The 12,879-nt window shown below is 42.8% G+C and overlaps 1 protein-coding gene across 1 annotated transcript in view; it reads left to right on the top strand.

Annotated features, from left to right (window-relative positions):
- Nucleotides 1–8,543: 8,543 nt before the first annotated feature.
- TUBB (tubulin beta class I) overlaps nt 8,544–12,879 on the top strand; it is a 32,252-nt gene continuing 27,916 nt past the window's right edge. The window contains exon 1 of the mRNA XM_070737732.1: nt 8,544–8,788. Coding sequence (XP_070593833.1) covers nt 8,732–8,788 — 57 coding nt within the window. The 5' untranslated portion in view covers nt 8,544–8,731. The remainder of the gene's footprint in view (nt 8,789–12,879) is intronic.

Here is a 12,879-nt window from a genome sequence, read left to right as displayed (position 1 = left end):
CATTGGGGGCATAGATTACCGCTAAGGTTACTAACTTATTTTTTATTTTCCCCTTAATAAATAACATTCTACCGTCTTTGTCCCTTTTAATATTAATTAATTGAAAGTACAGTCTTCGGTTAAACAAGATGGCGACTCCTCTGGATTTGGCCGTCCCTCTCAACTCATAAACTTGCTGCCACTCGCTATTTGTAACTAATTTATCTGTTTTTTCCCTTCCTTTATGAGTTTCTGATAAGAATAAAACATCAGCTTTACTATCCCTAGCCAGCTTCATGATTCTATAACGTTTTTTCTGTGATGAAAGACCATTTACATTCAACAACAATAACCTTATATCACCCATTTACATAATTTTAAATACATTTCCCCCTCCTGCAAAACAGAGCCTACCGGAAAAATGCTTTTTAATTACCATGAATCCCCACCCTAGTGCCTCTTCCCTGACACCCCCCCCAGGGGGAGGCAACGAAAAAACCTTTCGTTATCGAGAGGCACCCCTGGATTTGCGTTCCACCAGAAAGCTCCCCCATCTCTCCCCATTTAATAGCATATCAAAAGATTCCCCCCTCCTTCCATCTTTTCCCCTTATTAGTTAGCGGAAAAAAGCAAAAAAATACACAAAAAAGAGATTAATTAGTTGAAAACCATGGTACCATATTAGCAAATCAGCTCAGTTCAGTTCATTATTTCTTCTTCTGGCGCGTAACTCTTGGCTCGTCTCTTTTCTCTTTCTCTTTCTCCTGGAGAAATTCCAGTTCCTTCTGGAGAGCTGCAATTTTTTCTTCCTTGCTTTGTTCTGCTGCACGGATCGGTTGGAGCATAAACAACCCATCCTCTCCTGCTTCTGGCTGGCTTTTCGATATCGGTGCCTGGGACGTTCCCTCCGGATTTATCCCCAGCTGATGAAGCAAATTTCTTCCCTCCTTCAAAGATCTCGCCTGGAAAACTTTGGAGTCTTTAAAAACAAATAATACTGTAGCTGGATAACGCCACGAGAACCTGATTCCATTTTCGTAAAGTTGGGAGGTCACTTCTCTCATCTGATTTCTCATCTTGAGGGTTTCAGCAGACAAATCTTTTAAAACGCGTATTGGAATAGCCTTGTAACGTAAGTTTGGAATCTGCTTCAACTCTCTGAATATTTCTGCCGCTCTCCTTTCCGAGGTAAACCTTACGATAGTATCTTTTTGATCACCTCGGTTCCAAGATCCAAAAGCCCAGTGCGCTCTTTCAAATTCTTCTGGGTCACATTTAACATTGTTTTCACTGAACCACTGGTAAATTGCTTGAATAAGATGTTTACTCTCCGCGAAATCTTTAGGAAATCCCCTCAGTCGGAGATTGGGCCTCCTTTGTCTGTCCTCCAAGTTAATTATGCGTAGTTCCTGGCGAGACTTTCCCTCCTCCAGTTTCCCAATTCTTTGATCTTGTGTTTTGGACTGTTCTTTCAATTCCGACACCCCAGCTCCAACAGCCGCTATCTGCTTTTTCATATCTTGGAGCAGCTGTCCCATACTGGCAAATGCCGTTAGCAATGAATCCATCTTTCCTTCCAGCTCCAAAGTAGACGCCATCTTTTCCTTTGTTCTCACTTTTCCCTCCTACTCACGTTTAAAACTGTTAATTGCTTCTTCTTTACACTCTTTCTTATAAAGTTTTCAACAGTTCTGTTCAACTCGCTTCCTCTCAATCCGCTATTCACCGAGCTAGAGAGGGTTGTCGGGGGTTAACTTTCACTTCTCTTCCTTCACATGAGGGAGCTTTCCTTCGGTGCGTCTATCTGGATCGACGCATGCGCAAATACCCCCCCTGGCCAATGAATGTTACGTACGTTTATTATTTGAATGGGAATGATTGACTTTTAATGTAATGTTAATCTAAATTAATTGGATTTAGCATATTTGTATTGTTTTCTTTTATATATTGTAAGCCGCCCTGTGTCTTCGGAGAGGGACGGCACATAAATCCAATAAATAAACAAACAAACAAACAAATAAATACATACATACATATCATGAGGTCAGCATTTGTGACCTTCTTGTGATCAGCAGGTGATACCACCTATTTCATCCCTGTGCATTTGGTTTTTCTTGCCTAAATATAAAACCTAACTTATCTCACCACTGAATTTCATGTTGTTAGATAGGGCCCAGTGTTCAAACTTGCTGAATTTGGGATAGCATATCTCCAAATATCAAATATCAGTTGTAAAGGAACAAGGGTGTTGTTGTTAAAAATATAGGAGAGTCCTTGACTTACAACTGTTGATTTAATGACTGAAGTTACAAAGGCACTGAAAAAAAGTGACTTATGACCATTTTTTCACCCTTACGAGTCCATTGCAGCATCCCCGTGGTTCTGTGATGCTTGACAACCGGTTCATATGTATGATAGTTGCAATGTCCCGGAATCCTGTGATCCCCTTGTCAAAAGATCATGGGGGAAGCCAGTGACAAGCCAAGTCATTGGGGAAGCCAGATTCACTTAACGATTGTGTTATTAATTTAACAACTGCAATGATTCACTTAACAACGGTGGTAAGGAAAAGTTCCAAAATGGGCTTAATGTATTTTTCACTTAGCAACATCAATTCTGGACTCTCCATCACTCCGTGGACTGCATTGGCTGCCGATTAATTTCCAGACACAATTCAAAGTGTTGGTTATGACCAATAAAGCCCTATATGGCATCGGGCCAGATTACCTCTGGGACCGCCTTCTGCCACATGAGTCCCAGCAACCAGTGAGGTTGCAGAGTCAGCCTTTTCCAGATCCTGTCAACTAGACCAGCGTTTTCCAACCAGTGTGCCGCGGCACACTAGTGTGCCGCGAGACATGGTCAGGTGTGCCACGAAACTCCTAGGGCAGTTCCAGCTGGGTGGGGCGCTGCCCGTGCGGCTACTGCCCGATGCCGCTGTTGCTGGCGCTCTCCTGCTGGGCCCCAAAGAAGGAAGGCGGGAAAAAAGGAGAGCTTTATTCTTCGCACCGGCAGCAAGAGGAGGAGGGCGCCATCAGCAGCGGCACCAGGTAGTAGCCGGGGGGTGGCGGTGGCAAGAGCTCCAGGGCGGAGGAACCAGCAGCGCCCCACCCAGCTGGAGCTTCCCTGGTGGGGGCGGCAACCAATGTCCTTTGGGGCCCGGAGGGAGGGCACTGGCGGTGGGAGTAGGAGGGTGCTGGGCCGCGCACGCCTGCGCCAGCGCCCCCCAAAATGCCCCCCCCCGCGCACCCTTTTCCAAGGGCGCACCCAAAGCCGTGGCTGCCCTCCCTCGTGCCCCTCCCTCGCGCCCCTGGCTACTCGCCGCTGCCTTCGCCGAAAGCGATTTTGTCCCGGGCTCTCAGCGAGGGGGCTGCAGGAGAGGCGGCGAAGGCGATCTCTCTCGTTCTCCGGAGGCTGGCGAAAGTGATTTTCAATGTCGGGGGCGCGGGCCGGCGTGCGCTCTCCCCCTCCCCCTGCCACATTCAAAGTAAGCCGGCAGGGGGATGGGGAGAGAGAGCGCGGCGGCCCGCGCCCAACATTGAAAATCACTTTCGCCAGCCTCCAAAGAACGAGAGAGATCGCCTTCAGCGCCTCTCCTGCAGCCCCCTCGCTGAGAGCCCGGGACAAAAGTGTTTTTGGTGAAGGCAGCGGCGAGTAGCCAGGGGCGCGAGGGGGCTAGAGGTGCGTGGGGGGCGGCCGCGGCTTCGGGTGCACCCTTGGAAAAATCACTTTTGTTAGCCTCCTGAGAACGAGAGAGTGAGAGTGACAGAGCAAGATAGAAAGTGAGAAAGAGATAGAGAGACAAAGAGGGGGTAGAGAAAGAGATAGCAAGAGAGAGAGAATGAGAGAGAAAGTGTGAGAGAGAAAACAAGAGAAAGTGAGAGAGAGAAAGGAGGAAGAGAAAGAGATAGCAAGAGAGAGAACGAGAGACAGAAAACAAGAGAGAAAGAGAGAGAAAGCAAGAGAGAAAGAAAACAAGAGAGGGAAAGTGAGAAAAAGAGAGAGGAGCAAGAGTGGGAGAGATAGAGAAAGAGGGGGAGAGAGAAAGAGAGAGAAAGAAAGAAAGAGAGATGAGAGAGGAAGGAAGAGAGTGAGAGAGAGAGGAAGAAAGCAAGAGAGAAAGAAAGAGAAAGAAAGATGAGTGAGGAAGGAAGAGAGTGAGAGAGAGAGAAAAAAGCAAGAGAGAGATAGCAAGAGAGACAGAGAGAGAGAGAGAGCAAGGGAGAGAGAAAGACATAGAGGGAGGGAAGGAGGGAGAGAGAGAGCAAAAAAGAGAGGAAGAAAGAAAGAAAGAGGGATGGAGAGAGAGAAAGAAGGGAAGGAAGAGAATGAGGGAGGGAGAAATAGAGCGAAAGGGAGGGAGGTATTTTTTTTGTCCAAACTTTTCTTTAGCCGCCCCCACCCCTGTTCAATGTTCCCCAGGATTTTGAAATATGAATAATGTGCCGCGGCTCAAAAAAGGTTGGGAAACACTGAACTAGACAATGTTGTTTGGCAGGACCGAGGGAAGAGCCTTCTCTGTGGTGGCCCCTGCCCTCTGGAATCAGCTTCCCCCGGAGAGTCGCTTTGCCCCCACCCTCTTCACTTTCAATAAAAGCTATTTATGCCAGCAGGCTTGGGGCCATTAGATTCTAGCCCTGAGAAATGTAGTACTTTTTGATGTGTGAATGGTAATGAATGATTTTAATCTTATTAGTGTTTTAAAGTCTTTTAATAATATTAATTAGATTTTTTTAGATATGTATACTGTATACAAATATCTGTGCTGTCTACAAATAGCTGAAGGGCTCTCACAGAGCAGAGGGATCAGCATTGTTCTCATTAGCACATGGAAGAATTAGAAACAATGGAATAAAACTGCAAGTGAGTAGATTTACATTAGATATCAGAAAAAAAGTTCTAATGGTAAGGGTGATAAATCAGTGGAACAGTTTACCACTGGAGGTCTTCAAACAGAGACTGGACAGTCATCTTTTTGGGATGGTTTAATGAATCCTGCATTGAGCAGGGAGTTGGACCCAATAACCCTAGAGGTCACTTCCAACTCTACAATTCTATGATTCTATATTGTTTTCTTTTACATGTGGTGAGCCGCCCCGAGTCCTCGGAGAGGGGCGGCATACAAATCCAATGAATAAATATATAAATACTAAATTGTGGTCGCTAAATTGAATACTACCTGTATATTGACTGACATGGGCTTCTATTATGAGCCTTGGTGGTGCAGTGCTTAGAGTGCAATACTGCAAGCTGCTTCCGCTGACTGCTGGCTGTAGTTCACCAGTTCAAATCTCACCAGGCTCAAGGTTGACTCGGCCTTCCATACTTCGAAGGTGAGTAAAATGAGGACCCAGATTGTTGAGTTGACTCTGTAAACCACTTAGAGAGCGCTGTAAAGCACTGTGAAATGGTATAGACGTCTAAGTGTTATTACTATTGCTATTATTCATAGAAACATAGAAGTCTGACGGCAGAAAAAGACCTCATGGTCCATCTAGTCTGCCCTTATACTATTTTCTGTATTTTATCTTAGGATGGATATGTGTTTATCCCAGGCATGTTTAAATTCAGTTACTGTGGATTTATCTACCACGTCTGCTGGAAATTTGTTCCAAGGATCTACTACTCTTTCAGTAAAATAATATTTTCTCATGTTGCTTTTGATCTTTCCCCCAGCTAACTTCAGATTGTGTCCCCTTGTTCTTGTGTTCACTTTCCTATTAAAAACACTTCCCTCCTGGACCTTATTTAACCCTTTAACATAGTTACATGTTTCGATCATGTCCCCCCCTTTTCCTTCTGTCCTCCAGACTATACAGATTGAGTTCATCAAGTCTTTCCTGATACGTTTTATGCTTAAGACCTTCCACCATTCTTGTAGCCCGTCTTTGGACCCGTTCCATTTTATCAATATCTTTTTGTAGGTGAGGTCTCCAGAATTGAACACAGTATTCCAAATATTCAGCAGGGTTAGGCATCTTTCCCTCAAAAAAAATAAATAAAAACTATGGGGAATGGAACAAGGACAGGCATATGTATAAAAATAGGGAAAGCTCAAAGAAGTGATGAGTCAGGAAAGATGAGCTTAATATGTGCAGAAGGAAACTGCTGCAAACCCCCACCACCACCACACACCCACTGCAGGTAATAACTTAGGGACTTTAAAAGAGAAAAAGCAATTTAGCAGCTTGGAAAAAAGAGCATGCCATGAAAATTTATGGGCTGAGGAAACAAAAGAGAAATTCGAGCAGAGAGGAAATAAACTCCTCAAGAGAAATCAACAGAGAAATTATTTTGATAGCTGAGGGAATTGGTCTCCTAAGGTAGGCAGCCTCACAAATCAAGAATTAGTGTCTGTAACCGTAAGCTATTTCTTCTTTAAAGGTCTGACTGTTTAGGGAAAGGGATTCTGCATCTGAACTGTTTGGGGACCCTTCTGTTCTACTTGGCGTAGTTCTATTGTACATCAGGTATACACTGTGAAAAATAACAGACCAAAAAGTCATGTACAAAACTCATCTATGGTGACATAGCAGAATATCAGATTTGTTTCTAACCTAAAAGTTTAAGAGAAACTAAAAAAGGTTAAGACAAAAAAAAGAGTTTAAAAAATGTAAACCCAGAAATAAACAAGATTGCTCACTAGACAAAACACTGCACAAAGCGTGAATGGCTAATTTTCTATAGTTAAAAATTATTTATTTATTTATTAGATTTGTATTAGTGTGTAACAAGGAGAAGTGTAACATTTTGATTTTGGTTACTTCTGAAATTGTGCTTCTTCTTGCTGGCCCCTCCCTCCCACTAGAAGATTTTATTAAAATATACAGTGTTTCAAGGAGTTACAGTTCACTCTAACATCTTTGAATAATATTGGTGAGTCTAAAATGTCACTCCTTGATTTTTTTTGGCTAACCTAGACTATTGGCAGCTGTCCTCCCGCAGTTTTCTCCAACTGCGTTTTGATCTTATTTTGGGATGGAGGAATCATAAATAACCTTCAATCTGCATGAATTAAATCCCACCCAATCTTTCCCCCATAATATGATTACTGGTTCATTGTCAGCAACATTGTTATCTCTTTTACACATTGTCTCTCCCCAGCAGGGTATGCTCTCAAGGGTCCATATTAAAATTACAATGCATCAATGCACAAAGCTAGGACATTTCCAAAATAATTAATGCAATTAGCAGTACATATTGCACAATGAACATTAAGACTATAAAAATGCCTTATTGTTCATTGTCAGTGGCACCTAACCAATTTCTTAAAACTTTTCCCCCTCTCCCTCTCAGGGCTCCTGTTTTTATTTTATTTTTTAAATAAACTTTATTGGTTTTCAATTATTTTCTTTAAAAACAATAATACAATAATACTTTTAGTAATTCTGCATTGGTACATCATTGCATTTCTTATCCAATTACAGTCACAATACTTGTTAGATGGAACCTGTTCATTTTAAAAGATGATGGATAAGAGCTTTGATCTGTAAGGGTGATATTTATAAATAGTCATTGCATAAAATTAACACTGACACATTCACCTTCACAACTGCATCTCTAGGATCGTTTGACGGGATTTTAATATTTTTTTTCCAACGCTGACTGGCAAACACTTTTTGAGAATCCTTGAGAGCATCTTTGGTGGAAAGGGATGGGTGGGTCCTAAGATCACACTGTAGAAAATGAGACCACTCCAGCATTCTACACTACTGCATTTAACCCCAATTTTACAGCAGTCATTGAAAATACAGGATAAATAACATGAAAAGATAAAAGGTAGGTTATCTTCCATGGTAACCCTCAGCATCAAGGAATAATGCGTTTTTCCCCAAGATAAATAAATACCTTGATTGAAGAGGGGACACACACACCTATCAAAAAATATTCCGCCCCCTCCCTTTTTTCAAAAGCTGAAAGACCCCTCCCTATTCCTGATAGGTATAAGCAACATGCCACAAAGAAGGGAAATTCGTTGGCTAGGCATTTTGACAACCGCAAAGCCTTTTTTTTAAATGAAGTCATGATAGCAAATGCGTTTTGCACCCACATGTGCCCAAAACTGCATAAGTGCACCTTTGTGCCTACCGTTCCTGTCCTAATGTGTTTTTTATCTTTTCTATCTCTACTTTATACTTATATTATGTTAAACATACTACAATACAATACTATATTTGCATGACAAACAAAATAAACAATAAATAAATAACTCTTCACAGCAAGAAAGAATAATCCATTGAACGTTAACACAAAAGGTGGACGAGATCTCAATGGCGCATTACTGTATTGCGGAGGACGCACCAGTGCTGTCTTATCCTTTCCTCTCGCCCCATTTAAGACCGGCCTTCCAACGCCCCTTCCCATTTGATTGCCGCCACACACAAAAAGAAAGAAAGAAAAATTGCATTTTTTTCTCTCCACTGTCAGGGACCACACCCCAACTCTGCCTTTTCTCCCCCCTCCCTCTTTTTTTTAACCACGTGGCCCTTCCTGCGCCCCTCAGGCCTATCAGCGCGCGCTCCTGATCCGCTCCGACCAATCAGAGCGCGAGCCGCCCGCCAGTTTATAAAAGCTTTGTCTGGTTCTCCGCAAGGCTCATCCGGCTGCTTTCTTTGGAACGTCCGCCGCGTTCGGAGGAGAGAACCTTGAGCTCCGCAACATTCTATCTTAAATCCCTTAATTAAAGGAGCGCAATCTCTCCCTTAAAAGCAAAAAGCGCGGGCGACGCATTCAAGGCGCGAAAGAACAAAAAATGAGGGAAATCGTACACATTCAAGCCGGGCAATGCGGTAACCAGATCGGAGCAAAGGTGAGGCTGGCAATTTTTTTCCTCTCTCTCTCTCTCTCTTCCCGCCTACCCCCCCCCCGGTTTAGGCGGGGCCCAGCGTTAAACTTATAATAATAATATAGTCGAGATGGAAAAAAATTACTGGAGGTGGAAGGGCTCAAAAGGCGCTTTGCCACGCCGCTCCTCTCGTTCATTGCCACGGTGGCAAAACGGAAGTCTTCCCGCGGCGAGAAGCACGTGGTTGCGTTAAAAATTTGAAATTTTAAGGGCTGCGGGCGGGCGGGGGGACCTTTTGTTCGCTAACCGTTGCAAAAACCACCCGGTGTGATCGCTATCAACCCGGGTAACAGCGCTGCTTTCATATAAATGTTACATATTTTAGGAAATATACAAATATAATGTATATTTCCTATATACATACATATATATGTGTGTGTATAAATGCATATATATGTATTTCCTATATACATATATCTGCGTGTATGTGATATATATGTATGTATATAGGAAATATATATTATATTTGTACAGTATGTTTATAGTTTCCTAAAATATGTAACATTTTTGCTGATAATGAAAAGGGAGACAAGTATAGATCTATTTACATCAGCTAGCCAGAAAAAAAACATGTATATAGAAAATGTACATTACATTTGTATATTTATGTATATTTCCTAAAATATGTAACACTTTTGCTAATAACGAAAAGGGAGACTAGTATAGATCTATTTCAAGCTATTTTGCTCTCATCAGCTAGCCAGAAAAAAACCCATATCGACAGGAAAAAAAAATATATAAAATAAATATTTATATAAATATATATACCGAATATAAAGGGATCGCCTCTAGATTAAAGCCATTATCGGAGGGGAAACGACTGGGGCAAAGAGGCTCCCCCTTCTCTCCCCCCGCCCCGCCGCCTGCTAAAATAATCTTAACTTAATTTTCCTTCTGAAGGGAGGGGCCCCTTCTCTTTGTTCGTCCTTCCCTTTTAATCCTGCGATTTGAAAATGAATGGGATTAGAAGATCCTTAATGGCGGAAGCCTGCCGTGGACGCGCCACTCTTGCGGGAGGAGGGGTGGTGGTCAAATGCCCGCCATCTGTAATCCGGTGTAGCCTGTAAAGTGTGAACTCCAAAGGGGTTCGTAAAAGATCCGAATCGAGTGACAAAAGGAGAACAAAAACCGTGCTGTTGGTTTTGGGTGGGTTTTTTTTACTGGTGGGATGGGAAGGGCGTGTGTGTGTGTGTAATCGACACATATCTAGGGGTGTGTATGTGTATATATATGTGTGTGTGTGTGTATATATATCTATATCATCTCGTAACATTTTTGCTGATAATGAAAATGAAGGGATAAGGATGAATATTATATATTATAAATATTAATTTCAAGTCATTTCGCTCTTTTTGTTTATCGATCTATCTATATCTGTATCTAACTACTGTATATCTATCTATCTATCTATCTATCTAATATATATATATATATATATATATATATATATATATATATATATATATATATATATATATATATAGTGAACTAGGTCAAGCAGTCTTGAAATTGAACTGAGTCGGAATAAAAAAAACAGATGGGAGGATTTAAGGATTTTCCGCTTAAATCCAACTAAACCGTATCGGTGGGGTCCCCATCCCCCCCTTTTTTGCGGCGATCGAATCCGGTTTCTTCTGAGAGCCGATTACGTTATCTGGGATCGTCAGTGTCCACGCGGTCGATTCCCCCTCCCTTTTTTTTAATCGGAGCCCCACCCCGATTCCCTGACCCGTTAGAAATGGGATAGAGGCAGAAAGAGAGAGAGTGGGAGGATCCGAAGGGGGCTCTCGGTCGGCCAGAGGCGCGGCTCCTTAGGAGGCTTATAAATTGAATCCCTTTCCATATTAAGCACGGTTGGTTGTTGCAGGCGTGCAGCCAAGCTCCGGCTGTGCTTTACTGGGGAGTAAATCCACGAAGCACCCTCCCCGTTTTCAAATCCCCCCTCCGGTTACATTTTGAAGCCTTGAAAGGCGTTTAAAAAGCGCTCATTTGCCTGCATAAATAAAACTTGCCTTCCAAAATCTGCACCAACAAAAAAAAAACAAGGTCCAGAATTTGAATATTTGAAATTTTTCCCACCATTTTTGGTTAGGATTAATAAAGGGGCATTACATCGGGAGTCCCTAGGGAGTTCGGAGGCATAAAAATCGAATAAATAAATTCAAGTTCGGGGGGGGGATTTATTTAGGAAAGGAACTCGAGTGGCTCCGTGGCTTCTACGTCCCTAACCCGGCTTGAAATTAAACCGTTTAAAACGCCACCACACACCAAACCGCGGGAGCTGCGCCTCTTAATATTGCCACCTCGGATGTGAAAGATAAATAAGGGGGAGGGGGGGGAGGAAGGAATGTGGCCTCCAGTCATTTTGTTGCAACCCCGAGGCCTGAAATGTTACAAAGGGGAAAAAAGGTTACTTGGGAAAGGGAAAATCTCCCTAGGGTTAAAAAAAAAACACTCCACCAAACGCCCATTGTAACAAGTTTTCAGACATCTTGGTTCTTCTCATCGCTTTATATACAAGCTTGCTAGAGAGAGTGTGTGTGTGTGGATAAGGTGTGGATAAAGTTAGAATTTTAAAATATTTTTTATGTTTATTAATTGGATTAATTGTATTATTGTGTCTTTTTATATGCTGTGAGCCACCCCGAGTCCTCGGAGAGGGGCGGCATATGAATTCAAATAAATAAATAGTGTTCTCACGGTGGGTGGGTGGGATAATGTCCTCACAGTGTGTGTGTGGATAATGGGAGCTGGAGTCCGAGAGCATTGGCCGGGGTACCCAGTTGAGGGGGGGAAAGCTCGGTCTGTACAATGGTGGTTGGGTGGTTTTTAAAAATAAAATAAAATTCGACTTCCTCTGCTGCAGAACGGGTGCCATGACTGGCGCCAAATCTTGCGTCCCTCGCTTTTTCTTTTTTTTTAAACACGCCCACCATTTCCAGCCGTCTTTGTCTGCAGTCGGGGAAAGCACATGGCCGCCGGGCGCGCTCGCATCTCTCTGCCTGCCTGCCTGCCTTTTCCCTCCTTCCTTCCCCTTTTCACCACCCTCCCCTTCCTGTCTGTCTGTCTGGGCCAGCTCTCCTTCCACCAGCACGATGGTGGCGCTTCTCTGCCCGGCTGCAGCTGCAGACACGGGTTTGGTGGGCGCGTGTAATGGCCGCCGTAATTTATTTATTTTTACGCCGCCCTCCTGGGACTCCGGGTGGCTCACAGTAAACAAATCACAAAAGCATGAAGAAATCTAATAGGAAATACTCTAAAAAAATCCCTCAGTATTAAAAAGACATAAAAATCTAACAAGTTATATTCTAAAAACCCTCTATATTAATAAAACAATCATCCACATACCCTCATTTAATGGCTGGGTGGGACTCCTAAAAGGAGAAAGGAAGAGGGGGAGTTTTCCTAGCAGCAAGGTGGTTGAAGTGAATAATTCTATTCAAACCTTAATTGTCAGAGTAGTTGTGTGTACAATGACATTGGCTGAGCCAGGGGGGGACTGTAATTTTACCTGCCAGGTGGGTTTTTTATTCAACACATTGATCTTTTAGTGGGGGCTGACTTAACCACACACCCCCAGCCTGTAGTAAATACCAATTATAGGGGGGGGCTCCCTCAAAGCTTTCCACTTGGTCTCCCTTGTTAGTAGCCTGTAGAAAGGAGTAAAACAGGTCCTCTTAAAAAGTCAAAACCTTTTAAGCAGCATTTCAGCTTAGCAGGTTTAAAAAGACTGGGAGATGAGACATGCTAGATGGCTAAATGGCAGGTTGTCAGTGCCCTCACAGCATAGATAGACAGACAGACAGACAGACATTTATTTATTTATTTGATTTCTATGCTGCCCTTCTCCTGAGACTCACAACAAAGGTAATATAAACATAGAATAAAATAGTGTGATTGGATGCACAAGGAATTTGTCTTTGGTGCATATACTCTCAGTGTACATAAAAGAAAAAGACACATTTGCCAAGAATCAGGAGGTACATGTTAGAAATCTAAGTAAAATTATAATCTAAAAATCCCCATAATTAAAAAGTTAAGTGCGGCCTCCATCT

This window comes from Erythrolamprus reginae, chromosome 2 (genome assembly GCF_031021105.1).
Source record: "Erythrolamprus reginae isolate rEryReg1 chromosome 2, rEryReg1.hap1, whole genome shotgun sequence".
Lineage (NCBI taxonomy): Eukaryota > Metazoa > Chordata > Lepidosauria > Squamata > Dipsadidae > Erythrolamprus > Erythrolamprus reginae.
This window is presented reverse-complemented; position numbering and strand designations above follow the sequence as displayed.